Raw genomic sequence first — 27,345 nt, 5'->3', positions numbered from 1 at the left:
CCGGTGTCTCCCCCTGAGCCACCATCTTCCATTCTTTGCCCTGGGGTGGTGTTGGTAGTTGTCTCGTCTGAGTTGGAACGGGAGATTGAGGGGGCCCAGTCTCTGGCTCCTGCTGCCAAGCCGGGGGGGTAATTGTTTGTCCTGTTGCAGCTTCGGCTTAAACTCATGCAGGAGTTTCATGAATCCAAGCTTAGGGCTCACCCTGGTATCTCGGCCATGCGCCTGACGGTGGCTAACATCTTCTCCTGCTTTCACTCCGACCTTCTTAGAAAACACCAGTGATTGTCTTAAGGTACCTTCACACGAAACGACTTTGTAACGATATCGCTAGCGATCCGTGACGTTGCAGCGTCCTGGCTAGCGATATCGTTTAGTTTGACACGCAGCAGCGATCAGAATCCTGCTGTGATGTCGCTGGTCGCTGAATAAAGTCCAGAACTTTATTTGGTCGTCCGATCGCCGTGTATCGTTGTGTTTGAAAGCAAAAGCAACGATACCAGCGATGTTTTACACTGGTAACCAGGGTAAACATCGGGTTACCAAGCGCAGGGCCGCGCTTAGTAACCCGATGTTTACCCTGGTTACCAGCGTAAAAGTAAAAAAAACAAACAGTACATACTCACCTGCGCGTCCCCCAGCGTCTGCCTCCTGACACTTCTGAGCGCCGGCCCTAAAGTGAAAGTGAAAGCACAGCGGTGACGTCACCGCTCTGCTGTTAGGGCCGGAGCTCAGTCAGTGTCAGGAAGCAGACGCCGGGGGACGCGCAGGTGAGCATGTACTGTTTGTTTTTTTACTTTTACGCTGGTAACCAGGGTAAACATCGGGTTACTAAGCGCGGCCCTGCGCATAGCAACCCGATGTTTACCCTGGTTACCCGGGGACCTCGGCATCGTTGGTCGCTGGAGAGCTGTCTGTGTGACAGCTCCCCAGCGATCAAACAGCGACGCTGCAGCGATCGGCATCGTTGTCGCTATCGCTGCAGCGTCGCTTCGTGTGAAGGTACCTTTACCGCTGTCTCTAACATCATGTCCTCCCTCTATCTGAAACTGAACCTGACAAAAACTGAACTCCTCGTGTTCTCTCCCTCTACTAACCTACCTTTGCCTGACATTGCCATCTCCGTGTGTGGTTCCACCATTACTCCAAAGCAACATGCCCGCTGCCTTGGGGTTATCCTTGATTCCGAGCTTTCATTCACCCCCCACATCCGATCACTGGCTCGCTCTTCTTATTTGCATCTCAAAAACATTTCTAGAATTCGCGCTTTTCTTACTTTCGACTCTGCAAAAACTCTTACTGTTTCTCTTATTCATTCCCGTCTGGACTATTGTAACTCTCTACTAATCGGCCTCCCTCTTACCAAACTCTCCCCGCTCCAATCTGTCCTGAATGCTGCTGCCAGGATCATATTCCTCACCAACCGTTACACCGATGCCTCTACCTTGTGCCAGTCATTACACTGGCTACCCATCCACTCCAGAATCCAGTACAAAACTACTACCCTCATCCACAAAGCACTACATGGCTCAGCACCACCCTACATCTCCTCTCTGGTCTCAGTCTACCACCCTACCCGTGCCCTCCGCTCCGCTAATGACCTCAGGTTAGCATCCTCAATAATCAGAACCTCCCACTCCCGTCTCCAAGACTTTACACGTGCTGCGCCGATTCTTTGGAATGCACTACCTAGGTTAATACGATTAATCCCAAATCCCCACAGTTTTAAGCGTGCCCTAAAAACGCATTTGTTCAGACTGGCCTACCGCCTCAACGCATTAACCTAACTATCCCTGTGTGGCCTATTAAAAATAGAAAAAACAAAAAACAAAACACATAATCAGGTTCCTTGCATCGTGTTCTCATACACTTTATGCAGTTAATAGCACTCTGTGTCTGTACTGCTACATACTTAGGCAGTTAACTGGTTCATGCAGCTTTACATGAACACCCGAGCCTTACACTATGGCTGGTCCAAATAACTAAAGCAATTGTTACCATCCACCTCTCGTGTCTCCCCTTTTCCGCATAGTTTGTAAGCTTGCGAGCAGGGCCCTCATTCCTCCTGGTATCTATTTTGAACTGTGATTTCTGTTATGCTGTAATGTCTATTGTCTGTACAAGTCCCCTCTATAAGTTGTAAAGCGCTGCGGAATATGTTGGCGCTATATAAATAAAAATTATTATTATATTATTATTTGGTGGCCTACTCTAAGTTCTGATGTTAAAAGGTTCATTTCTGGTTGTGGGGTCTGCGCTCGTTCCCAAAACTCACACAGCTGGCCGGCTGGGGAACTTATGCCCTTGGCAGTTCCCGAAAGGCCATAGACTCACTTGTCCATGGACTTTATTACCGGTCTTCCCCTGTCTTGTGGCAATATGGTGGTATGGGTAGTGGTGAACAGGTTCTCAAAGCAGGCTCATTTTGTACCCTTGACCGAACTACCCTCAGCTGAGACTTTGTCCAGATTGTTTGTGCAGCATGTGATCCGGTTGCATGGGGTATCCCTGAATGTGGTGTCTGATTGTGGGGTGCAGTTTGTGGCAAAGTTTTGGCGTGCTTCCTGTAAGAAATTTGGATTTCTCTGTCCTTTTCATCTGCATACCACCCAGAGAACAATGGTCAGACGGAACGCACTAATCGGTCTCTGGAGCAGATCCTCAGATGTCTGACTTCTGCGAGACAGAATGACTGGTATGATGCACTGCTGTTGGCGGAGTCCGCCTTCAATAGTCGGGTGAGCCAAGCTACCGTTATGTCTCCTTTCATGATCAATTATGCATTTATTCCACATTTCGATGAGTTTTCTCGTTTGGATTCTGGGTGTCCCGGGGCTGAGGGTTCTGTTCAGCGATTAAAGAATACATGGGCGGAGGTCTGAATCCGTTCTGCTAGGGTTAATTACTGTAGCCTCACATTGATCCTGGGTGGACTTTTTATAGCCTCCATCTGGGAGTTTCCTTTGTCAGTGATACTTCTGCCCTTGGCTAAGTGTGTTGACCCCTGGTGTGTTTTGTGCTGTGTGCTGGTTTGCCTGATTTCTTGGTTTTTGACTCGGTCTGTTCTCTGGATAGTATTTGTTGGATTCTGTCTCTGTACTTTCTCTGACCATTTGGTATTGACCTCTGCTTGGCCCCTACTATCCTTTCTGTCTAGTTCCTTGGTACTATTACGCTATCCCGTGCTCTGTCCTCGGCCTGATCTGTTTATGTCTCTGTCTGTGCCCCTTGGTAGCTCTGTCCTTTAGCTACCTTTCTAGGAGGTTTCCTTCAGCTCCTAGCTCCCTGGAGCTTAGGCCATGCCCCCATCAATCAGGTCATTCAGGTCCTGTCAGGCCTGAAGCAATCTCTCTCCAGTCTCGCTTGCCCTGTATTCCTGGGAGCCTGTGGCTCTCTCTAGGTTCTGTCTTCCTGGGAGATTGCATCGGTGAGTGTCACTTTAAACTCCCACCGTGATACATCTGATATGTTCAGTGAAGTGTCAGTCAAATAAAAGTTAACATACAGAACTGTTTGTATTATAAATTATTTAAAGCATTTTACTAACACACTTGCAGTCCTCTTTCATTATAGTCATTGTACCCAAATACAGTACATAAAAAAATAAGGGGGGCAAATTGGTTTCACCCTCATATTGAGGCATTTACTACACAGGGAGGTCAGACATGCCACTGCAGGAGACCTCAATGAGCCTGGATAACTTCCCCTGATGAACCCCCTGAACAGGGGAGGAAACACGTTGGGAAGGGAAGACACATTACCCAGGCAGGCTATATTTATCATGGGCACCACGAAGTAGGTTCATACTCGGGTACTGCCCTTGTGAGGGCGGAAGTTTTCTGCAGAGGGCATGACAGGGAAAGTCAGATCCCAAACTCCCCCCCTCCTCTCTTCATCTCGGTCTCACCTACCCAGGTCCTATACGGAACCTTGGAGAATCAGGAGATAACAACTGGGTGAGATTGTACCATTTTATTAAGCGCACTGGTATTTATGAGCACTTTATTTGTTTGACTGCCATTTGTTTTATGTATATACAGTATATATATATTAAATGTTAAGTTTTATCAAGTTTAGGAGCTGGCTATGCTAGATAGTGTATAATTATACTAGTCAGATTAATCAAGAGCAGATTGCTCGGATTCGGTTTGCTGAGTAAACACAAATTGGTTTCAATAAAACACTCTCCATACATGTGTTGTGACTGTCACACAGCCGCGACACATGCTTCTGTGGCGCCGAACAGCTGATTATCGGGAGCGCTCCAGATAAGCGCTATAGCTATTCAGATAAGGAGTTATCCGAAACTATTTGCTCATCCCTAATTGTTACCCAAACAGTTTCTACAGAGCTACCAGTCTCTAAAGCTTGGATTTCTGTGGAGATATATGTTTTCTTAACATACAATGCAACACCTCCTCTCCTTGTTATTCCTGCTTCTAATAAATAAGTTGCAGCCTTCATGGTTTGTATTCATATCATTTGTATCATCCCACCAAATTTCAGTAATGCCAATGACATCATATCTCTCTTCCTGTGTTAGAAACTCCAATTCTCCTTATTTGTCTCCCATGCTCGGTGCATGTGTATAGACACATTTTAGTTTATAGTCGGTTTGTCTTGCTCCTCTATTCAGAATTTGTCGTCATGCAGGTCATAGGAAGCTGAATAAATTGAAACCTTTATATCTGCGATCTGATGTTGTATTCCAAAGAAATCCATGTTTTCCTGTCTGTAAATGACCTCTTCCAGGCTCTGGGGAGGATACTGCCTGGAAGATAACTCTGCCTCCAGTGCTTATTTTACATAGTATGTGGAAACATTAAGTATCTGCAGCAGAAATTTTTGCACCAAAACAGTTGCAGTTTACAGTACCGTCAAAATGAATTAGACTTCTGAAATCTGAAGGACACACCACTTATTTTATCTTTGAAGCAGTTTCAAATCTGCAGCATGTCAATTCTTTCAATGTTTTTGCAACATTTTTAACACATTCAAATGAATGGTGTAAAAATCATCAATAATGCATGCAAAAACGTGTCAAAAATGCATGTATTTTATTCACGTTTTTTTCCTGCCATGAGGATTGTTTTTGGTGCAGAACTTTCTGCTACAAATAACGTGGGCACTTACCCTAAGCCTCTGGTGGATGCTATGGGACCAGGTATTACATAACTACCTATTCATCTGAATTTGTGCCACACAATATCCCATTTTCACTGCATGGACTGTGTAGAATGAAAAATGTCCTTTCTAAAAACACCATTGATCACCAGCAGATCCTTTAATGCCGCGATCACCCATAGTGTCGGCTTAAAGATTTTTCAATATCTGCCATATGTCCTCATCACATAATCCTCCTGTGTATGTATTATCTACTAATAACATGTCCTACAGGAAAAGATTACTGTATATGAATAGTTAATAGTATGTGAATAAATGCACGTACTGTAGCTCTGGCTGCGATAAGTGTGAAACATCTGGATAGTCTTTGCAATCATCCTCTGTGAAAATAAAATCAACAGATAAAAATACAAGTTATATAACATACAAACAAGATGCTATGACATAAGACCTATATGTATTTCCTTCAATCTTTTACTCATATCACAAAAATAACACCACTGAAACGGCTCCACCCCTCAGTGTGTTTAGGATACTGTTATTAACGGCTCAGCCATCCAATCTGGTACAGGGGTGTGCAGAGCTGTCAGTGTGTTGATTGAGAGCTCAACTATCCAATCTGAGACTGGGAGGTGCTGGCTGTCTCCAGGTGTTCACTGTCCCAGGTGATTGCCGTGTTGCTTAACTGAGCTGTTTTTCCCAGACCTCTTCCAAACGTACATTCAGCTACTGTGTGGTTTGTTTCCTCTGTGCCTTAAGTTCTGTTGATCTTTTATTTCCTGACCTTGGACCTTGTTCTGACCATCTGTCTGTTTAACCCCTTCTGCTCTGATCCGCTATCCTCCTGACCTCGGAACATTACCCGACTACACTTTTGTCTCTTCCTTCTGTTTATGACGTGCCCTCCTGGCTTCTGACCTTGGACTCCATGACTATTCTGACTCACAGCTTGGCCATCATTATCAACTATAGGGATCGTGCACATAATCATAGGTTCTCTCATCTAAGAGAATTGGGCCAAATATGCAATTGACACTCTGATCAGAGTTTGATCATAGTGTGATCCGATTCTCCTGAATGAGGAGAAAATGGAGAAAACATTTTTTAAATCTTCTCAATTCTGTTAATCTGTGGAAAGTGGACTGCACTAAGATGTCATCCAAGTGCAGTCCGATGAATTCCATGCACTCATTGACTTGCATGGCCGAGTATGATCTGTGTAACATAAACACCCAATTTAAACAGTAGGTCATTTTCCGGTCATACATTCCTTTTTATTTATTTTTTATATGTGCTATATATGTGTATTTTTTAGAATTGATTATTAACTTACCATCTTTTCAAAGTTCACTAGGTTGTCCAAAGTGCTTCTATTACCCTCATGGATAAATGTAAGGTCTGTAAAATAATCAACAATAACCATAATGTATTCCAGTGCCTGGGTATGCTCACACGCATTTTTGCTGTGTTTTTTATGCCGCACATTTGATGCTTAAAATACACTGCATTTTACAGTCCCAAATTAATTAATTACATTTCTGAAATATCAGATATTCGCTATTTTATTTCCCATGTGTATTTTTAAACTTGCTGTGTCCTTGCCAGGACACAGCAAATAAATTATTCAGTGCTTTTCATCCATTCAAAGGAAAGGTTGAAAAATGGAAGTAAAAACGTTTTAAAAAAATGCAATATGTGAACATTCCCCTACACTTTTGCGGATATGGCCATAACAAAAATGTTAAGGGAAAGCAGGGACAGATCCCGCATTGCAGTCAGTATTTTTCTGGGTGCTGCTCGTTGTATCAGAAACTGAAGCAGAGCTTTTTATGGGGCAATATCATCTACTGTAGTATATGACATAGCATGGATGAAAAAAAAACAGTTCACCACCAGCATGCAGCATATCATCACATCAAGGTCACGCTTTATTTCGGTTTGCATGCAATATGGATCACAAGTATGCCTGGTCCCAGATCTATTGCTGTGCCCATATTATTCTGCAAAATAGTACTGGGAAATTATCACTCCCTGTACTGTAGTCTCCAGGATGTAAAGAGAGTGACTCAGTACATCTTACTCTGGTCGTAAGAACACGTGACCACTGCAGCCAATCACTGCACTGATCAGCTGCGAGAAATCACATGTCCGTCCACTGGAAGAGGAAGTACAGAAACTGAACAGGAACCTGGGCAGCATCGTAGGAGGAGCAGAGAAGGATCAGCTAGGGGAGTGTGAATTATGTTTTAAAGAGTGGTGGATAGTTTAAAAAACAAGGGTTGAAACCCCTTTAACTATAATATTTTTACATATATATATTATAATATATTTTTTTAAAATATGCATTATTTAGTTATTGGCCACTTTAAGTCAACTCTTCTCATAATACCTTTCAAAATAAGAGGAAGAAAAGGAATGAGCGGAGGGCTGAGCTTGGCTACTGCCAGTCTGTAGGCTCTATGATTCCAAGACGGATCCTGCAACAAGAAATACACAGTATTAATTGAAACTTAGTTTTACAAGATCATTAATTCATTGGTTTTATATAGAAGTAAGTGATCTATGTGATATAAGGCTATGTTCACACGTTGCGTTTTTGATGCGTTTTTTAAATGCAAATTTTCAGCTGCTTTTTACAGTACCAGCAAAGTCTATGAGATTTCCAAAATCTCATGCACACACCTTGGTTTTTTCGTTCTCAGTATTTTGTGCAATACCTTGGATTTTGTGAAATGCACCTTGTTACTTCTTTCAGCGTTTTTCACCCATTGAAAGCAATGGTTGGTACAAAAAAAAGCTGAAAAAAACACTGCAAAAACGCAGGTATCAGTTTTTGCTGTGTTTTTTTTTTTAGCTAAAACCTGATGAAGTAGAATCAGATTTTTTTTAATGCACTAAACTTTATCAGCATGCAGAAGAGACAAATGTATCATGACCGAAACGCAGAAAAAAACACCAAAAACGCGGAAAAAAACAGAACAAAGGCTATGCAAAACCTGCTTTTTTGAAGCAATTTTTTTTACTGCCAAGAGAGCAGGTTTTGCCAACATACATGTTAAAAAAACTTGACATACTTTATCATGCATACATTTCCATCAGATTTTTTTGTTAACAATGTTAAAAAGTGCAGTTGTTCAAAATGACAAAAAAATGTGGTGTAAAACAGGCCTTTAGGATTTTATAATATGCTGTATGTGTTTTAGAAGTTCAGTTGAAATATTAACCCCTTCACCCCGAAGCCTGTTTTCAACTTCCTGACCAGGCCATTTTTTTCAATTCTGACCACTGTCACTTTATGAGGTTATAACTCTGAAACGCTTCAACGGATCCTGGTAATTCTGAAACTGTTTTCTCGTGACATATTGTACTTTATGAAAGTGGTAAAAATTTCTTCGGTATAACTTGCGTTTATTTGTGAAAAAAATGAAAATTTTGAAAATTTGTAGGGTATGTGCACACATAGGTTGGATCTCTGTGGATTTTTCCGCACCTGTTTTTGTAAATCCGCAGGTAAACCGCACTGCGGATTTACTGCAGTTTTTGTGCCGATTCCACCTGCGGATTCCTATTATGGAGCAGGTGGAATCCGCACAAAGAATTGACATGCTGCGGAACAAACAACGCAGAATTTTCGCGTGATTTTTTCCGCTGCATGTGCACAGCGGATTTTGTTTTCCATAGGTTTACATGGTACTGTAAACGCATGGAAAACAGCTGCGAATCCGCAGCATCAAAACCACTGCGGATCCGCAGCAAAATCCGCAGCGTGTGCACATAGCCTTAAACTTTTCGTTTTTATGCCCTTAAATTAGAGAGTCATATCATACAAAATAGTTAATAAATAACATAACCCACATGTCTGCTTTACATTAGCACAATTTTGGAAACATAATTTTTTTTGTTAGGAAGTTATAAGGGTTAAAAGTTGACCAGAGATTTCTCTTTTTTACAACAAAATTTGCAAAACCATTTTTTTTTTTTTAAGGACCACCTCACACTTGGGCTGCCTTCACACTAGCAGTATTTGGTCAGTATTTTACATCAGTATCTGTAAGCCAAAACCAGGAGTGGGTGATAAATACAGAAGTGGTGCATATGTTTCTGTTATACTTTTCCTCTGATTGTTCCACTCCTGGTTTTGGCTTACAAATACTGATGTAAAATACTGACCAAATACTGCTAGTGTGACGGCAGCCTCGAAGTGACTTTGAGGGGCCTATATGACAGAAAATACCCAAAAGTGACACCATTCTAAAAACTGCACCCCTCAAGGTGCTCAAAACCACATTCAAGAAGTTTATTAACCCTTCAGGTGTTTCACAGGAATTTTTGGAATGTTTAAAAAAAATTGAACATTTAACTTTTTTTCACCAAATTTTTACTTCAGATCCAATTTGTTTTATTTTACCAAGGGTAACAGTCGTTGTACAATTTGTTCTGAGTACGCCGATACCCCATATGTGGGGGTAAACCACTATTTGGGCACATGGCAGAGCTCGGAAGGGAAGGAGCGCCATTTGACTTTTCAATGCAAAATTTGCTGGAATTGAGATCGGACACCATGTCGCGTTTGGAGAGACTCTGATGTGCCTAAACAGTGGAAACCCCCCACAAGTGACACCATTTTGGAAAGTAGACCCCCTAAGGAACTTATCTAGATGTGTGGTGAGCACTTTGAACCCCCAAGTGCTTCACAGAAGTTTATAATGTAGAGCCGTAAAAAACAAATCATATTTTTTTCACAAAAATGATCTTTTCTCCCCAAATTTTTTATTTTCCCAAGGGTAACAGGAGAAATTGGACCCCAAAAGTTGTTGTGCAATTTGTCCTGAGTACGCTGATAACCCATATGTGGGGGTAAACCACTATTTGGGCACATGGCAGAGCTCGGAAGGGAAGGAGCGCCATTTGACTTTTCAATGCAAAATTTGCTGGAATTGAGATCGGACACCATGTCGCGTTTGGAGAGCCCCTGATGTACCTAAACAGTGGAAACCCCCACAAGTGACACCATTTTGGAAAGTAAGGAACTTATCTAGATGTGTGGTGAGCACTTTGAACCCCCAATTATTTCACTAAAGTTTAGAATGTAGAGCCGTGAAAATTTAAAAAATCTTTTTTTTTTCCACAAAATTATCTCTTAGCCCGCAATTTTTTACTTTTCCAAGGGTAACAGGAGAAATTGGACCCCAAAAGTTGTTGTCCAATTTGTCCTGAGTACGCAGATATCCCATATGTGGGGGGAACCACTGTTTAGGCACATGGCAGAGCTTGGAAATGAAGGAGCGCTGTTTTGGAATGCAGACTTTGATGGAATGATCTGCGGGTGTCACGTTGCGTTTGCCGAGCCCCTGATGTACCTAAACAGTAGCAACCCCCACAAGTGACCCTATATTGGAAACTTGACCCCCAAGGAACTTATCTAGATGTGTTGTGAGAACTTTGAACACCCAAGTGTTTCCCTAAAGCTTATAACGCAGAGCCGTGAAAATAAAAAATATATTTTTTTCCATGAAAATGATATTTTAGCCCCCAAATTTTTATTTTCACAAGGGTAACAGGAGAAATTGGACCCCAAAAGTTGTTGTCCAACTTGTCCTGAGTACACCGATACCCCATATGTGGGGGGAAACCACTGTTTAGGCGCATGGCAGAGCTCGGAATTGAAGGAGCGCTGTTTTGGAATGCAGACTTTGATGGAATGATCTGCGGGCATCACGTTGCGTTTGCCGAGCCCCTGATGTACCTAAACAGTAGCAACCCCCACAAGTGACCCTATATTGGAAACTTGACCCCCAAGGAACTTATCTAGATGTGTTGTGAGAACTTTGAACACCAAAGTAGTTTGCTAAAGTTTATAACGCAGAGCCGTGAAAATAAAAAATATATTTTTTTCCACGAAAATGATATTTTAGCCCCCAAATTTTTATTTTCACAAGGGTAACAGGAGAAATTAGACTGCAAAAGTTGTTTTCCAATTTGTCCTGAGTACGCTGATACCCCATATGTGGGGGGAACCACTGTTTGGGCACACGGCAGAGCTCGGAAGGGAAGGAGCACCATTTTACTTTTTCAACGCAGAATTGGCTGGAATTGAGATCGGATGTCATGTCGCGTTTGCACTTTTTGTTCGGCAGTATGATGATAAAGCATTGTTTTTTGCCTCGGTTTTTTTTTTTTTTTTTGCGGTGTTCACTGAAGGGGTTAACTAGTGGGATAGTTTTATAGAGCGGGTCGTTAAGGCCGCGGCGATACCAAATATGTGTACTTTTATTTTCTTTTTTTTTTATTTACATGAATAAATGGATTTATTGGAAAATCTTTATTTCTTTTTTTTCTTTATTTGGGGATTTTTTTTTTTTTTTTTTTACTTTCTAACATTGTCCCAGGGTGGAACATCACTATATTACATCAGATCGCTGATCTGACACTTTGCATAACACTGCACTGTTCTCAGCAGGCGCCGGGAAGCCACCTCACTTCAGGACCCAGAAGGAGCCCCGCGGCCATTCTGGATTCTGGATAGCGCCGATCATGGGCATTGCTGCGGGGTGTCAGCTGTCACATACAGCCGACACCCGCATGCGATTGCAGCGGTGCTCACCGTGAGACCGCGCGATCGTGCCGCCGTACTAGTACTGCGGTTTGCGGGAACTCAGTTCCCGTAGAGCAGTACTAGTACGGCGCATGTCGGGAAGGGGTTAAGGATGTTTGTCAATGCATCATTCAATTATAATGCAGGCTTTAACTCTTAAACTTGATGAGACTAGTGTACTTACTTTGAAAATCCATGTCAGAATGGCTGTTGTTCTGTCCAGCCAAATAATTGCTGTCTAGAAAGTTTAGTCATGTTTTTTTATGTCTCCGTTATTACAGACATTGTATTTTTATGTGTATTAATCCTTCCTATATTTCATATTGTAAGGTAACAGCACCATCTGTTGGCCGTTTAATGCATAGATTCTAGTTTCATTTGCAATGTGTTCTGGGAAGTTCCTAGGGCATTGTGGGATTATTCCTGTTGCATTGTGGTCTTAATATGACACTGTGAAGGGAACAGCAGCCATTGTTCCTCCATGCGTCTTAGGAGAAACCACACCATTCGTTTTCTTCATGCTCCTTAAACAGCCTGCTCTAAGCATAGTTGGTAAGCACTATCTATGTGTTACCATTCTGTGTTTATCAATGCGTTTGCTGTACCAAGTAGGTAATCATCAGTTTGTATTACCTCATGTTACTGTGTATTACCTCATGTTACCTGTGTATTACCTCATGTTACTGTGTATTACCTCATGTTACCTGTGTATTACCTCATGTTACCTGTGTATTACCTCATGTTACCTGTGTATTACCTCATGTTACCTGTGTATTACCTCATGTTACTGTGTATTACCTCATGTTACCTGTGTATTACCTCATGTTACTGTGTATTACCTCATGTTACCTGTGTATTACCTCATGTTACTGTGTATTACCTCATGTTACTGTGTATTACCTCATGTTACTGTGTATTACCTCATGTTACCTGTGTATTACCTCATGTTACTGTGTATTACCTCATGTTGCTGTGTATTACCTCGTTACTGTGTATTACCTCATGTTACTGTGTATTGCAGACTATCTGTGCTTTATGCTCTGTGCAGTTATATATTCTGAAATGCTCCTGTTATTGCATCCTATAGTTTCACCCTTTCCAGTCACATCTGCAATCAATAAAAGGAGTTACAACTTTACAGCCTCTTTTTCTTAAAGAAGACGGGGGGTTTAGCTACATGTCTCATTGCACACCCTGCTAATGTGTATGAGGACAGTACAGCTGTATATATTAAGATGAGCATTTTATGAGTCCAGTTATGGAATTTAATATTTATTGAGTCTCCAGTCACAGGGCCTGACTGACAGCTGCAGCTTGTACTGAACAGTGTGAGATCTCAGCCGCAGCAGGGAAGGTGGACAGATTAAATTCCAATTTCATAAAGAGTTATACAGCCATTCTGACATGGAGCAGCCTCATCAGGTCTTAGATCTGACAAATCCTCTTTAGTTCACAAGCAGAGAAGGTAAGCCATATTATATGTATAAATAATAAACTGTTAAATATGTGACTAAATGTGAACATAAGAACGGTGATACTTACCATGAGTCTTTCAAAGATGGAATATAGCTTTCTGGTTTTGTTGGGCAACCTCTAAAAGAAGCAAACATAAGATTAATTTACCTTTTTGAGCATTATGTGGAAATAATTGGAAGAGACCTTACATAAATAAAATGTCACATCAGGTAACTGTTTCATTATTCATTACCCATTCTTCCTGCTAGGAACTAGGAAAAAACTTTTCCAAAACAATCTATGTTCACAAGCCGTGCATTTGCTCCTTTTTTTCGGCAGTAAAACTCTGCTTTCCAAATGCAGGGGTTTTTTTTCATATGGTGTTTATTTTGTGTGGAATACATGTGTCATTTGTCTATTGTACAAAAAGTTAGTAAAGTCACCAAAAACGCAGGCAGCACAGTGGCTCAGTGGTTAGCACTGTTGCTTTGTAGCACTGGAGTCCTGGGTTAAAATCACACTATGGACAACATTTGCAAGGAGTTTGTATGTTCTCCCCGTGTTTGTGTGAGTTTCTTCCAGTTTCATCTCACACTCCAAACACATACTGATAGGGAATTTAAATTGTGAGCCCCAATGGGGACAGTGATGATAATGTCTGTAAAGCGCTGCGCAATATGATGGGGCTATACAAGCAGTCATAATAAATAAACCAGCAAAAAATACTGCAAAGACGCAGCAAAACCTGTTGAAAAGAATTGACATGCTGCAGTTCTCACATTCAGTCAGGAAAATAAAACCAAGTGTGTCGAGAAACTTTCTAAAATTACATAGCTTTTACTGGTACTGTAAAATGTAAAATGCAGCTTTTTTTCAATTTGCATTGAAAAATAGCAACAAAAACGCTCTATATGAACATAGCCTTAACCCCTTTTGGACACCGGGCATAAAAGTATGCCGATGTCGGACTCCCTCCCTTTGATGTGGGCTCCGGCACTGAGTCCACATCTTTTCTGGCACATGTCATCTGTTTTGAACAGCTGACATATGCCTCTAACAGCCGCGGGAGGAATCGCGATCCTCCCGCAGCTGTTAACCTGTTAAATGCCGCTGTCTATCTCTGAAAGCGGCAATTAACACTCACGCCGAAGATCACGCCGAAGATCCGCCCATCAGTGACCCCGTCACGTGATTGTGATGACAACCAGAGGTCTCCTGCAGGCCTCTATGGTTATCACTGCCGGATTGCTATGAGCGCCGCTCAGTGGTCGGTGCTCATAGCAAGTGAGTAATTCTGCTACATACAGACGATCTGATCATCGCCTGTATGTAGCACAAGCGATTGGGTTATGGCAGCTGCAGCTTCTAGTCTCCCATGGAGGCTATTGAAGCATGCAAAAAGTAAAAAAAAAATGTTTTTAAAATATAAAACAAATAAAAAATATACAAAGTTCAAATCACCTCCCTTTCGCCCCATTCAAAATAAAACCATTAAAAAAAAATCAAACCTACACATATTTTGGTATCGCTGAGTTCAGAATCGCCCGATCTATCAATAAAAAAATAAATAATTAACCTGATCGCTAAATGGCATAGCGAGAAAAAAAAGTCAAAACGCCAGAATTACGTTTTTATGGTCGCCGCAACATTGCATTAAAATGCAATAATGGGCGATCAAAGATCGTATATGCACCAAAATGCTATCATTAAAAATGTCAGCTCGGGACGGAAAAAATAAGCCCTCACCCGACCCCAGATCACGAAAAAAGGAGACGCTACGGGTATCGGAAAATGGCGTAATTTTAATTATTTTTTTTTAGCAAAGTTTGGAATTTTCACCACTTAGATAAAAAAGAACCTAGACATGTTTGGTGTCTATGAACTCGTAATGACCTGGAGAATCATAATGGCAGATCAGTTTTAGCATTTTTAGTGAAAAGGCAAAACAAAAAACAACTGTGAGATTGCACTTTTTTTTGCAATTTCACCGCACTTTTATTTTTTTTCCTGTTTTCCAGGACAAGATATGTTAAAACCAATGGTGTTGTTCAAAAGTACAACTAGTCTCGCAAAAAATAAGCCCTCACACGGCCATATTGACGGAAAAATTAAAAAAAATTATGGCTCTTAGAAGAAGGGGAGCAAAAAAAACGAAAACGCCAAAATGAAAATACCTCTGGTCATGAAGGTGTTAAAACTTGTATTTGCCATATTGGCTCTTCTTCCATACTCAATGTATAAATATACAGTGCTAAATGCACAATAAAGTGACATTGCTTGGTCAGTCTCTCACCTGCCATGTCCTGGACATACGGCTCACCGCTGTGTTACTGAGGCCAAACATAACAGCAAAGAAAGAATTCAGATTTTTCTGCTCCTTGAGCCTGCAGACAAAGAAATATGATTAAATATTCAGAAATTTGTAATCCAAACTAGAACCTCCTATGAGAATATGAATCATTGTCATTACTGGTCATGAGTGTTAATAAGAAAGGTAGCCTTTCCAATCTGCCTCCTATTTACCTATAGGTATAGTTCCAGTGCTATCAGTTTTGGGATAAAGATTATGGCTAAATACTTTGTGTACTGGTACGTGTGTTGTAATAGTGTGCCTAGTACTGCGGTATTATGCACACAGGTAACAACTTCCTACAGGTCCATAGTACAGAATTGTAGGTGCGCTGTGTGCTGCCTTACAGGGTCTTTTGCTATGTACATGAGTGTCTACAACAGATGTGGTCTATTAGACCTCCTGATAATAAGAAATGGTTCAGAAGGTAAGAGAAAGAAGAGCACAATGATTGTACTGGCAACTTACTGTGCGGCCAGCTTGATGAATTTGCGCAATAGCAGCGTCCTCCTCTCATCGTCTTGGCACAGACAGACTTCCGTTGCCACCCAGAACTGCACCTCATTGAATCGCCTTATAAACCTCTCCAGATTAGCAGTTGTGCTGTTACGGAACCGCTGTTTCCCAAATGTGTGATACAGCAACTCCCCCTAAGTAGATAGGTTAGGCACCATAATGAGATGTCTGCACATTATACTCCATGGTTCTCGGAGAGATAATTACCATAAACCTTAAAACACTCTCTGAATTACAAGTCTAGAGAATGGGGTACGCAATATTGAAATAATTTACCCATAGGGAGTCCTTGCTGTCTGCAGTAAAGCCAAGGGCATTATGCTAAAAGTGTGCAATGATCTGATGACCCTCAGCGTCTCTGATGACCCTTAGCGCCTCTGATGACCCTCAGCGTCTCTAATGAACCTGAGCATCTCTGATGACCCTCAGCGTCTCTAATGAACCTGAGCATCTCTGATGACCCTCAGCATCTCTGACGAACCGCAGCATCTCTGATGACGCTCAGTGTCTGTGATGAACCGCAGCATCTCTGATGACGCTCAGTGTCTGTGATGAACCGCAGCATCTCTGATGACGCTCAGTGTCTGTGATGAACCGCAGCATCTCTGATGACGCTCAGTGTCTGTGATGAACCGCAGCATCTCTGATGACGCTCAGTGTCTGTGATGAACCTCAGCATCTCTGATGAACCTCGGCATCTCTGATGAACCTCGGCATCTCTGATGACCCTCAGCTTCTCTGGTGAAACTCAGTGTCTCTGATGAACCTCAGCATCTCTGATGAACCTCTGCATCTCTGATGAACCGCAGCCTCTCTGATGACCCTCAGTGTCTCTGATAAACCTCAGCATCTCTGATGAAACTCAGTGTCTCTGATGAAACTCAGCATCTCTGATGAACTGCAGCATCTCTGATGACCCTCAGTGTCTCTGATGAACCTCAGCATCTCTGATGAATCTCAGCATCTCTGATGACCCTCAGTGCCTCTGATGACCCTCAGCATCTCTGATGAACCTCTGCTTCTCTGATGAATCTCTGCTTCTCTGATGACCCTCAGCGTCTGTGATGACCCTCAGCGTCTGTGATGACCCTCAGTGTCTCTGATGACCCTCAGCATCTCTGATGAACCTCTGCTTCTCTGATGAATCTCAGCGTCTCTGATGACCCTCAGCGTCTCTGATGACCCTCAGCGTCTCTAGGGAGTCTTTTCTACACTTATTGTGGTACACCCATCTGGGTAAAAATCACATTCTATGAAAAGTCTGACTGTGGCAGGGATTTGTCTTAGAAGACGTCCTGTATACCTCAAACTGTAAATTGGGAACCACATGTATCTCCTGGGTTTTTCTCTGTTCCTACCTGCTGTGGCCAAATGTAAAAACTATTGAGCACAAGGGCTGTCATAGCACTACAGAAAACTGATACAAGGGTCAAAACTTATACAAAAAGTTGAAACCCACTGCCCTAGAGTTTTTGGTTGATGGGACACATGAAAGTAATAGACTATGCCGACACAATTAACAAAGTCATGATGTGATCAAAAAGTCCATGTAGTAGCTGCGGTTTTTTTGCATGTTATCAGGGTCGTTACTAATTGTGATCTGTCACCAGGTAATTGCTATCCTGTCTGAGAGCAGCATGATGTAGGAAAGGAGACCCTGATTCCAGTAATGTGTCACTTACTGAAATACATGTTTTATTTTTGATAAAAATCACTATTTTATCTGCTGCAGATCTTGCAGTTCTCTGAATGCTGAGCTCTGTATAACACCACCCACACCACTGATTGGCAGCTTTCTGCCTCTGCAGAGTGTACACAGAAAGCTGCCAATCAGTGGTGGGGCGTGACTGTAATACATGGTAGCATGTTTACTAGTCCCTTAGTGATAAATCTCCTGCTGATGCTGATAAAACAAAGCTTTGTTTTAAAAACTATTCTAAGAAGTCCACTGACACATTGCTAGAATCAGGGTCTCTGCCTCTAAGTTATGCTGCTTTCATATTAGGTGGCGAAAACTGGATGACAGGTTCACTTTAAATTGGCTGAATAAATATGTCATGTATTATAAAATATACTGTGAAGACAGGTTTGTCTACACAAAAACATGCAGTCAACTGCAGGCATTTTGTATTCATTACCATGTCGCAACCATTCTGTCTGGCCTTACCCTAAATTATTCACATATTAGGCATAGCAGATTTAGCCAATATTATAAGGAAACTGTATTTAATTCTACAACAATTTGGTAAGCAGAATTGGTGTATATGTCTGAAAACTAGATGCACCAAACAGATGTGTACAGTACCTGGTGAACGCTCTTAAAGAGATTCCAGTCGTTTTCCGTCATGTGGAGTGCAAGTTCCTTGGAGCTGATGAGATCCAGAACATCACAGCTACTGCTGCTCGGCCCCATCTGCTCTGGTAGAGGAGTCTTGGAGAATGCAAAAGACAAAAGATATTGTATTTTGCATAATATAGAAAGTTGAAATCAAGGACTGTGAGCAGTATGGTGGACTAGGATTTGGCTTTGCTGCCTATTGATGCTTGTGATATGGTGGTGATTCATGACCAGAAGATGACAGCCTACCTAGTGCTAATAGTGTCATCTTCAGTTCAATGTCTCCAAGTCCTAAACTGAAAATGTATCCACAGCTAAAGGATCATAACAGGTAAGACATACTCACCAGAGAGCTCATGTCTGGAGAACCGCAGATAAAAAGGCGCTCATTTATTCCGAGAGAAGTGAAGACCCCCGTGTCCTCATGTTTCAGACATACTCTTTCTGCCACATAGACAAAAATGACAAAATAAATGTAATTTATAATAATCCTTAAAACACGACCTTAAAAAAGAAATCCAATCAGTGGACCAACAATGGACACACTTAACAGGCGTAAAATTCAACACGAGGTTTCCTCTTACCTCCACAAGAGTTTACTTTAACTAAAACTAGGTCCTTGTGGTAGCCATTCTTTGTAGCCAGCGAGGAGATCACTTCTTGAACACTTGCATTCACTGTAAACGTGGGGGTGATGAAGGAATGGTCTGGTAGATATATGTCATAAGGCACTGGAAGATCAAATCGTAGATTTAAGAGCTCAATCTAAGAGTGACCTTTGAGTTTGCTGGCACATAACAGGTTTGCATTACTTAAAGGGACGCTGTCATCAGGAAACTAGATCATCAGGAAACTAGACCCCTAACTAAAGTATGTTATGGCCCTTTATTGCTTATTAAATGGATTCCTTTCTTGTACAGATATTCTTGGAAAGATATATATCTTGGTTCGAAAGCTTGCAATTTGTTACCATCTTTTCAGTTAGCCATTAAAAGGTATCAACTACTGAGGACTCTCAATTCTAAACATCTTCCTTGACATTGGTATCGTCGACTACCATGAATAAGCGCCTTCCCAAGAGTCACCGACCCTTTTCCTTCCCAACCTCCAAATAACAACATGAGTCTCAAGTTGGATATAATTGGCCACAGCGGCCTTTATTATAAACAAACAAAACATATAAACGTAACATGAGCTGGGAAAGGGTCCTTGAAGCTAAAAGTCTGGTGTCAACCATAGTATAAACAAGTGGACAAGAGACCAACCGTAGATTACTCTCAGCTGTTACCCCACAGGCTCGAGAGCACCAAAATACCCCGAAGGGTTACCCTTGTCCACTTCCAACTTAGGAATCTGGCCCACCATACCAAGATTCCCCCAAATCACCAGACCCGCAACCAAAACTTATACCAACTGGAGAATCCGTAACCCGACGGACCCCCCAGGCCAATTTAGCACCAACTCCAAGGACCCCTCCCCCCGCCTACAGCCACTATGACCTGAAAACAGACAGCCAAACAACCTCCTCGAACACGAAATAAAGGGAGGGCGGGCGGGACTGCTCACGAGTCCGCTGAGCGGGAAGTGAACAACTCCTCCCACCTGCTCACACTATACCCCTCTCAGGCAAACATTACCCTCCCCTAGGAGCGAACCCCACGCCCCCCTTCTTCATGCTCCAAACCACTGTCATGGCGGCTTCCTCGTATGCCACCCGGGAGAGGGGATGGGCGGCTCGCTCCAGACTGTCTTTCTTGTAGTACTTAGTTTGGAAATTGTAGGGCAATCCATCTCTGAAGTTTTAATCGCAAGTGCAGTGGGTGAACAGTGCACTCCCGCCTCTCACTCCTGTCTCCTTATTTCCCTGCCCACTGGTGGTCTTCAGTCTTTGAAAGGTCACCCTTCTCTTTTCCACCATAAGATGGGGCAGCGCACACGTAGATCACTGATTGAGAGCTGACCTATCGATCTTCACATGCGCCACCTCCTCTGATGACATGATCCCAGATAGTGATTATTCACAGGTGCTGAATCATCATCTGGAATGATCTCAAATGAAGGTCCACCACATGAAGAGATCATTAGGCTAGCTCCGACAGGAGCTTACTATGTGTGTGCTGTCCCATCTGATGACATGAACCCAAATGATTTGGCGCCTTTGCTGTATCTCAGGTGGAGAAAGAGAGATAAGTGACCTGTTAGTCAAAGAGTGAAGGCCGACGGCAGGTAGGGAAATAAGGAGACCGGCATGAGAGCTGGAAGTGTCCGCCCACTGATGGATTGCTCTACAATTTCCAAAACTAAATACTACAAGAAAGTTATGCATTTAATAAGCAATTAAAACATGACTTTAGTTTGGGGTATAATTCCCTGAAGACAACTTCTCTTTAAGAAAGATTTTTCCAGGACTACTGTATGGTTTCACCTGAAACATATTGCAGATCCGTCCTCCATGCTTGAGCGAAGTTGAACTGCACTGGTCCAACCAGACTGATTTCATAATGAACTAACAATAGTAAGGTTTTCCACACAACTGTTATAGTTACTGTATATATTGATAAGCCAAATCTGTATATTATACCTTTATCGTTGGCTTGGATGGTGTATGAGTTACCAGGCTGATCTTCATCATGAATGGACAGAAGGCTCCCATAGTTGGAAATCTAGTAAAATAGGGATTGTTGGAAATAGTTGGAAATAGGGATTGTGTATTTGACTAGTCCATACCGAGGTTTTCATGCTTTTTTACAGTAAATGTAAGTTATTGCACACAGCTATGTACGATCCAATTAAGTATTATGCACACTCAAAATTAATAGGATAATCCTACAATAATACTAAATATACACTATAGAAATACCTTTATTTGAGGCGAGATGTTTCCACTACTAATCTCCATTCTGTAATGAGATAAAATATTTTTCATTAAAATCAAGGTCCTTTACCTATTTACCTATGGCAGTCCAGTTTTTGACTCTGTCCCTTTTTGCCTAGCAGTATCAGCAAGGGGATAGGATTATAAGAGGAGGATAAAAAGGTGAGCAAGGGGGTTGGTACCTTCTGTGGCATCTCAGGAACCAGCAACCCACCCACCCAACCTTTGTTTTAGGGATAGGTCTGGTTCAGAAGCTGGTTAGTTGGTCATGTCCTTCAGTGGGTAGGAACTAGTGGAGAATAGTGACTTATGATACAGTCCAATTTAATTAGCGGGTGTAGGTCCCCCGAAGGTTAGGGGAATTTCTGTAATTATTACTAATATCTCTCTCCCTGGGTTGGTGTGGTGCAGTGCGGCCAGAGAGATTCATAAGATTATCGGGTTTGCCACTGGACCAGACCTATTAGCTGTTTATAGTCATTTTATATTTTATATTTTTATCGTTTATACTATTGTGGGGTCGTCATTGTGGTGGATGCCCTGGTTTTTGTGTGAAATATTTAATAAAAGATTGTTGTGGCCATTTTACCCAAGTTGTAGCAGTCATTTGTTCATTTTGCATACACCATGGGGGAGTAGGTGACATGTTGGGTCAGTAAGCGGAAAACAACCAAACCTCCTCTTAAATTGCCATGTTTAGGTATAGCACTTGCACTTTAGTATATTACTTTTCATCTTTACACACTTATGACTTAAATCATGCATTTTGCTTTCTTTGTGGGTATTTGATCTGTGCATATTCGCTTGGGGCAACTTATTTTATCTACTCTAGTACATTACTAACAGTTAGATGTTTTGGTGTTTTGGTTAATCATAAGCTTATTGCAGAGTCGGCGTTAGAGGCAGGCAATCTAGGTATTTCACAGGGCCCGTGAGTCAGGGGGCCCGATGTCGCTCCCCTCCCGCATTCAACTGTATCTGCATTGTAGATGCCGATACACTTGAAATTGATGATGGAAGAGAGAGATTGTCAGGTGACGCTCCATCTCCCATCATTCCCCCTGCTTCTGACACAGCGGGCGCGATCACCTCACTTCCTCACCTCAGCAACATCTGGCGCCTCCCCTGTGGCTTTCCGCATTTACATAGGAGGCTACATGCTTTTACATAGTAATGTCACCTTATAATAATAAATGTTAGGCTTAAAAGCTACTTACGTTCTAGTCTTTCTTCGATCCTGAAAATTTTCCTTCACACATGGAAGCAAACGAGGATCCCTGCTGACATATTCTGAGATCTTCTAAGAAATAAAAAGCAGAATAAATGTTATAATTGACAGAATTTTTGTACCTGTCTGCGCAATTGAGCCTAAGTATATTGACTTATAGATGAGATATAAGATATCATAAGACATGCGGCTTCTATTGGCCCCTGTATTGCTATGGGAGCAGTCTTAGGCCAAGTTCACATTGTGTTTAGCTGGAATATGCTATTGTGGCCAACTAAAAAGATGGACATCTCAGGAATGAAGGCAATATGGAGCCCAAACATGCAACCTTTGGCATCCCTTTGCCTCATTGTACTCAATGGCTCGGTCAGAGGAACATCTGAGTCCTGTTTTGGGGGTTCAGATGGAGAACCAGGAAGGCTAAATGTAGTGTGAACCCCGCCTCATCCACAACGTATTATATTCATTCTTTGACACAAGTTTTTACCTCTAGAAAACTTTTTGCACTTGGTTCTGCCTCCAGTAGCCGACCATAAAGCTCTACCCAGAGATGGACAAGTCTCACGATATTCTGCCTCTTGTGGAGAGAGTATATGACCTTCTCAGGCTCATTCACTTCAGATGGCTCCACATTAAATCTGAGGTGCTGTTAAGGGTCAACAGGAAAAAAGTAGATGTTCTCTAAAACCATGGTCCAATTTTTGAACTCTGAGTCATTTTTAATAAATGCAGCGGGATCATATTGATTGGTTCCAGTTAACTATACATATATAGGAAGAAAAATATTGTGTCGTAGAATGCTAGGACTGCTAACTAAAATGTTTAGGAATTTTTTTTTTTAGGGGCTTCACAAAATTTATACCACCTAATCTGAGAGCAGCATAATGTAGAGACATTACCCTGATGTGTTCCTTACTGGGCTGCCTGCTGTAGTTTTAATAAACTCACAGTTTTATCAGCAGGAGATTATCTCTTTCTAGTCCTTCATATTCATGAGCTCTGTATAACACCGCCCTATTGCTGATTGGCAGCTTTCTGCCTATGTAGAGTGTCCACAGAAAGCTGCCAATCAGTGGTGTGGGCGGGGTTATACAAAGCTCTGCATTCAGAGAACTGCCAGATAGATCTACAGCTGATAAAACCGTGCTTTTATCATAAATAAAACAAGCAGACCAGTAAGTGACACAATGCAGGATTCAGGATCTCTGCCTCTATATCATGCTACCCTCAGACGGAGCAGCAAACCCTGGTGAGAGATTTCCTTAAAGGGCATTCTTCAGTAATTAATTTCAAAGGTCTTGACTTCTTTGGGTGCTTTTTCTCAATTATAGTCTACTCTTCATGCCTGATAGGAACCATGTAGGGAATTTGTGATAAGCTAAAGGTATAAGGTGGAAAAACTCTCAAAAAAGCACTGTACCATTTTATATCACTTTCCCTCTCCTTAGATGAGAAATTAAGCGACATAGAGTTCAAGAATGTTTCGGCCTCTTTATTTCAACAATCAGTGGAGATTTCATTACCCAGATTCCACTGATCAAAACGTCTATCATGTCGCATTGATATATCAAAAATGTTTCTTAATACCCTTTAAAACTACATATGGTTCTTCAATTGACTTTATATTTATTTAGCACTGTATTCACATTGTATCTAGAGTATAATGATTCATTTATATCGAGCGCATAATATTCACGTACTTTTCCATTTTTTTTCTCCTGATGTAGGAGAAGCTTGCTCAAATATTTTCACTGTTGATTTTCACCTTAGTCATGTGTTAAAAGCATCTCCCCTAGAAAACCTGTACCATACACTGCACTGAAGAGGAGCAAGAGCCTGAAACAGTTGTCTACAGATCAATGTCTCCGGTTTTGTGGATATTCCTAGTCATGTTGGAAAAATTCTTTGATGGGTCAAACATCAACTTACAGCGAAGCTACCTATGGTTGGCACTATGGGGGCAGTTTTACTTCTGGAGGTGGGCTAATTTAGATGTATTTGAGTTCCCCATTCAATTTGTATAAGAGAAAGTGATAACCTAGTGATACAAGGATACTGATGGAGCAATGCTTGGCACAGCTGATGTGTTGGCATGAATACGCTGTGTGTCAGAAGGAATTCACCAGCAAATGAATCTGGGGAAATAAAACATGACATGCAAAGCAAGTGGATTACGAAGAACTCCATATTGTACTAATTAGATCTATATGGATATGCAGTTATATGTAATTGCCCATTTATTCCTTATACGTGATGATAGAAAGTACGACATTTCTCTCCATTGACCATTACCCGTAGTGACTACTTGTAGTAAATACCCTTCTATATCAAACATTTCTAGTTGGTACTCTATATAATCACTGTTTTCATGTTATTTGAAAAACAGATAAGAAGTTACCTTCTGGATTATTAAGAGATGAATCCAACCTCATTGTCTCCAGCAAATGCTCCAGAATCTTATCGGCTGTTCCAGACATAACTGTGTACCTTAAGACATGGTCGATTACATTAATATTAGCTGAAATAGTAAGGAACCCCAAATAATTCCTCGCTATGTGGGATAAATCTGATAGGTACTTACTTATGATTTCCAGGCACTGAGGTCGGTAAGTTATTCCCAGATAGCTGAGAACTTTTCTCCAGGACTAATACCACTTTACCGTGCTCTTTCAGACGCACCGTGTTGGCTTCTACGTCCTGAGGGCAAGACCATAAGCTTGTGGTCATGCTCAGAGCATATTACACTTAGGAGAACAAAAAATTAAAGGACATAACTATTTATTATCAAATTAGGTTTACTGACCCTAAGAATCCGGTTGAAGTCATGTTTGTCAACACGTAGGAAGTGGCAGTTGTCCTCTCTCAGTACTATGGTTGCAGCTCTTGGGGCATCATTGACAAGAGCAAGTTGTCCAAAGTCATCTCCTTCATGAAGTGTGGTGACCAAACCCTGCCATAAAATATTACTGTGAGCTCAAGCATTAGCATGAGACCAGACCTGAGTTTGTGGGATTTTTCAGACTCCTTTGTTTCAGCAGAATAATAAAGCTCAATACAATATAATATTTCTATTTATTTTTTTACACTAATAATCAAAGCACTGTACATAACATGAGACTTGCAGAGATAAATAAGTAGCTGTCAGGTTGAATTTGATGGGCACATTTCTTCCTTCAACCGTATTAAAAGTGTTTTCTCAGGGACAAAGTTAATTTTCATCAACATTTCAATCAATAGATCTTTGAATAATAATAATTTCCATAATTGGATGTGTTTAAATAAAATGTTGCTGTACTGAGATAATCTTATAAATGTGCCCCTGCTGTGTACTGTGTAATGGCTGACCGTACAGGGACATGGTCTGATCATACCACAGCTCCTTGGAAGGGGAGGAAGCAAAGAGAGTATATAGACAGGACAGCAGCTGATTCTTTCAATTAAAACATTGCTTAAAAACAGGCAGTGAAATGTTTTGCTACACAAAAAGAATCAGCTGGGATCCCATTCTGTTCTGTCTGTATACTCTTCTTTTGCTCCTCCCCTGCCCAGGAGATGTGGTAAGATCAAACCATGTTCTGGCCTGGTCAGACACAGCCATTACACAGTACACAGCAGGGGCACATTGATAAGATTATCTCAGCACAGGAACATTTTTTTTAACACATTTAATTGTGGGAAGTAATTTTATTACAAGATCTACTAATTAAAATGTACTTTGTTTGTGGGAAAACTGTTACTATATATCTCTGTGGCATATTAGTGTATACAGTATGTACACCATAGAGGAGGACATCCTACTCGGGTCCCCTCTCCATGAACCAAAATAGTGAATTTCCCCCTCAGCATATGCAACACATAAGTAACACATTCATTTGAATGAGCAGACACACAGAGCTTGCCTGGCAATCCCAAATCATAGTGGGAGATAAAAAAGCCGATCCTGGGGAAATCAGCTGAGCAGTTTAATTCTAAAAAATGGTTGACCAGATAGAATAACCTCTTTACGGTAAAGCAAGAATGGGACCATCAATGCATGTGTGAACTCAGTGTCTGACAAGGGCCCACCAGTAACATTGACTTTGGGGGCCCACAGTGAACTAGGGAACAGATTCTATCCATCACATCCATCCAGGTAAGGTAAAACTAAATATTGTTAAGTAAACATTAAAACCTATTGAAACAGAAACATGACGTTTGTGGCGCACCCAGGCACCCTAGGTGCCTCCAACACCGATGCATAACCTTTTGTTGCTACATACAATACTCCAAATTCAGAAGTAAAGTCTGCTGTAGAGCCCTAGCCTAAAGGCTCATGAAATGGCTGGTGATCGGCTATATACAAACCAAAGGGCAGTCATTTACTTCTCTGTATAGAACGATTGCTGAAAATGATGGGGACAGAACGATCGCTAATGCCATCATTCTGTCCTCATACAGTATCAGGTTATCGACAGCACATCTTGTTTATATGGGGTGATGTGCTGCTGATAAAAATCATCCCATCGAACAAACAAGCATTTTCCTTTTTCATCGGGCGATTCCATCCTGTTTGGATGGGTCGATAATTGGGAGTAAAGGTTTCTACAAACTATCGTTCGCCAGTTACTCCCTCCTCTAAATGGGTCCTAAGAAATGCATTAACATTGTCCAGACATGTAAAATAGTGACACTGACCTTGCCATGGGTGACCACATTCACAGAACCCTTCCATATAATGTACCAAGAAGTGCCTTTATCACCTTGGCTAAACACTGCAAGGCAAGACAGAAAGTGAAAAAAAAATCTTACATTTCTAGGGCCAATTACCGTCAATAAAGACGATTCTAAGCACTTGAGGCCCCTATATGGATTAAGCTAATGCTAGCCG

At 41.6% G+C, this 27,345-nt stretch overlaps 1 protein-coding gene across 1 annotated transcript in view; it reads right to left on the bottom strand.

The window, feature by feature from the left end:
• The window catches only part of RAPGEF3 (Rap guanine nucleotide exchange factor 3), a 138,121-nt gene that overhangs the window by 16,359 nt on the left and 94,417 nt on the right, over positions 1-27,345 (bottom strand). Inside the window, exons 9-26 of the mRNA XM_077297898.1 lie at positions 27,153-27,229; positions 25,282-25,428; positions 25,060-25,175; positions 24,877-24,965; positions 24,535-24,613; positions 22,966-23,116; positions 22,468-22,550; positions 21,236-21,275; positions 20,957-21,038; positions 18,960-19,106; positions 18,722-18,819; positions 18,343-18,468; positions 15,990-16,171; positions 15,465-15,555; positions 13,259-13,309; positions 7,511-7,598; positions 6,455-6,519; positions 5,447-5,501 (exon numbers count right to left, since the gene is read on the bottom strand). Of these exons, the coding sequence (XP_077154013.1) occupies positions 5,447-5,501; positions 6,455-6,519; positions 7,511-7,598; positions 13,259-13,309; positions 15,465-15,555; positions 15,990-16,171; positions 18,343-18,468; positions 18,722-18,819; positions 18,960-19,106; positions 20,957-21,038; positions 21,236-21,275; positions 22,468-22,550; positions 22,966-23,116; positions 24,535-24,613; positions 24,877-24,965; positions 25,060-25,175; positions 25,282-25,428; positions 27,153-27,229 (1,767 nt within the window). The remainder of the gene's footprint in view (positions 1-5,446; positions 5,502-6,454; positions 6,520-7,510; positions 7,599-13,258; positions 13,310-15,464; positions 15,556-15,989; positions 16,172-18,342; positions 18,469-18,721; positions 18,820-18,959; positions 19,107-20,956; positions 21,039-21,235; positions 21,276-22,467; positions 22,551-22,965; positions 23,117-24,534; positions 24,614-24,876; positions 24,966-25,059; positions 25,176-25,281; positions 25,429-27,152; positions 27,230-27,345) is intronic.

This window comes from Ranitomeya variabilis, chromosome 3 (genome assembly GCF_051348905.1).
Source record: "Ranitomeya variabilis isolate aRanVar5 chromosome 3, aRanVar5.hap1, whole genome shotgun sequence".
NCBI classification, from domain to species: Eukaryota; Metazoa; Chordata; class Amphibia; order Anura; family Dendrobatidae; genus Ranitomeya; species Ranitomeya variabilis.
Note: the sequence above shows the minus strand (reverse complement) of the source record. Positions and strands in the feature narration are given on the sequence as shown.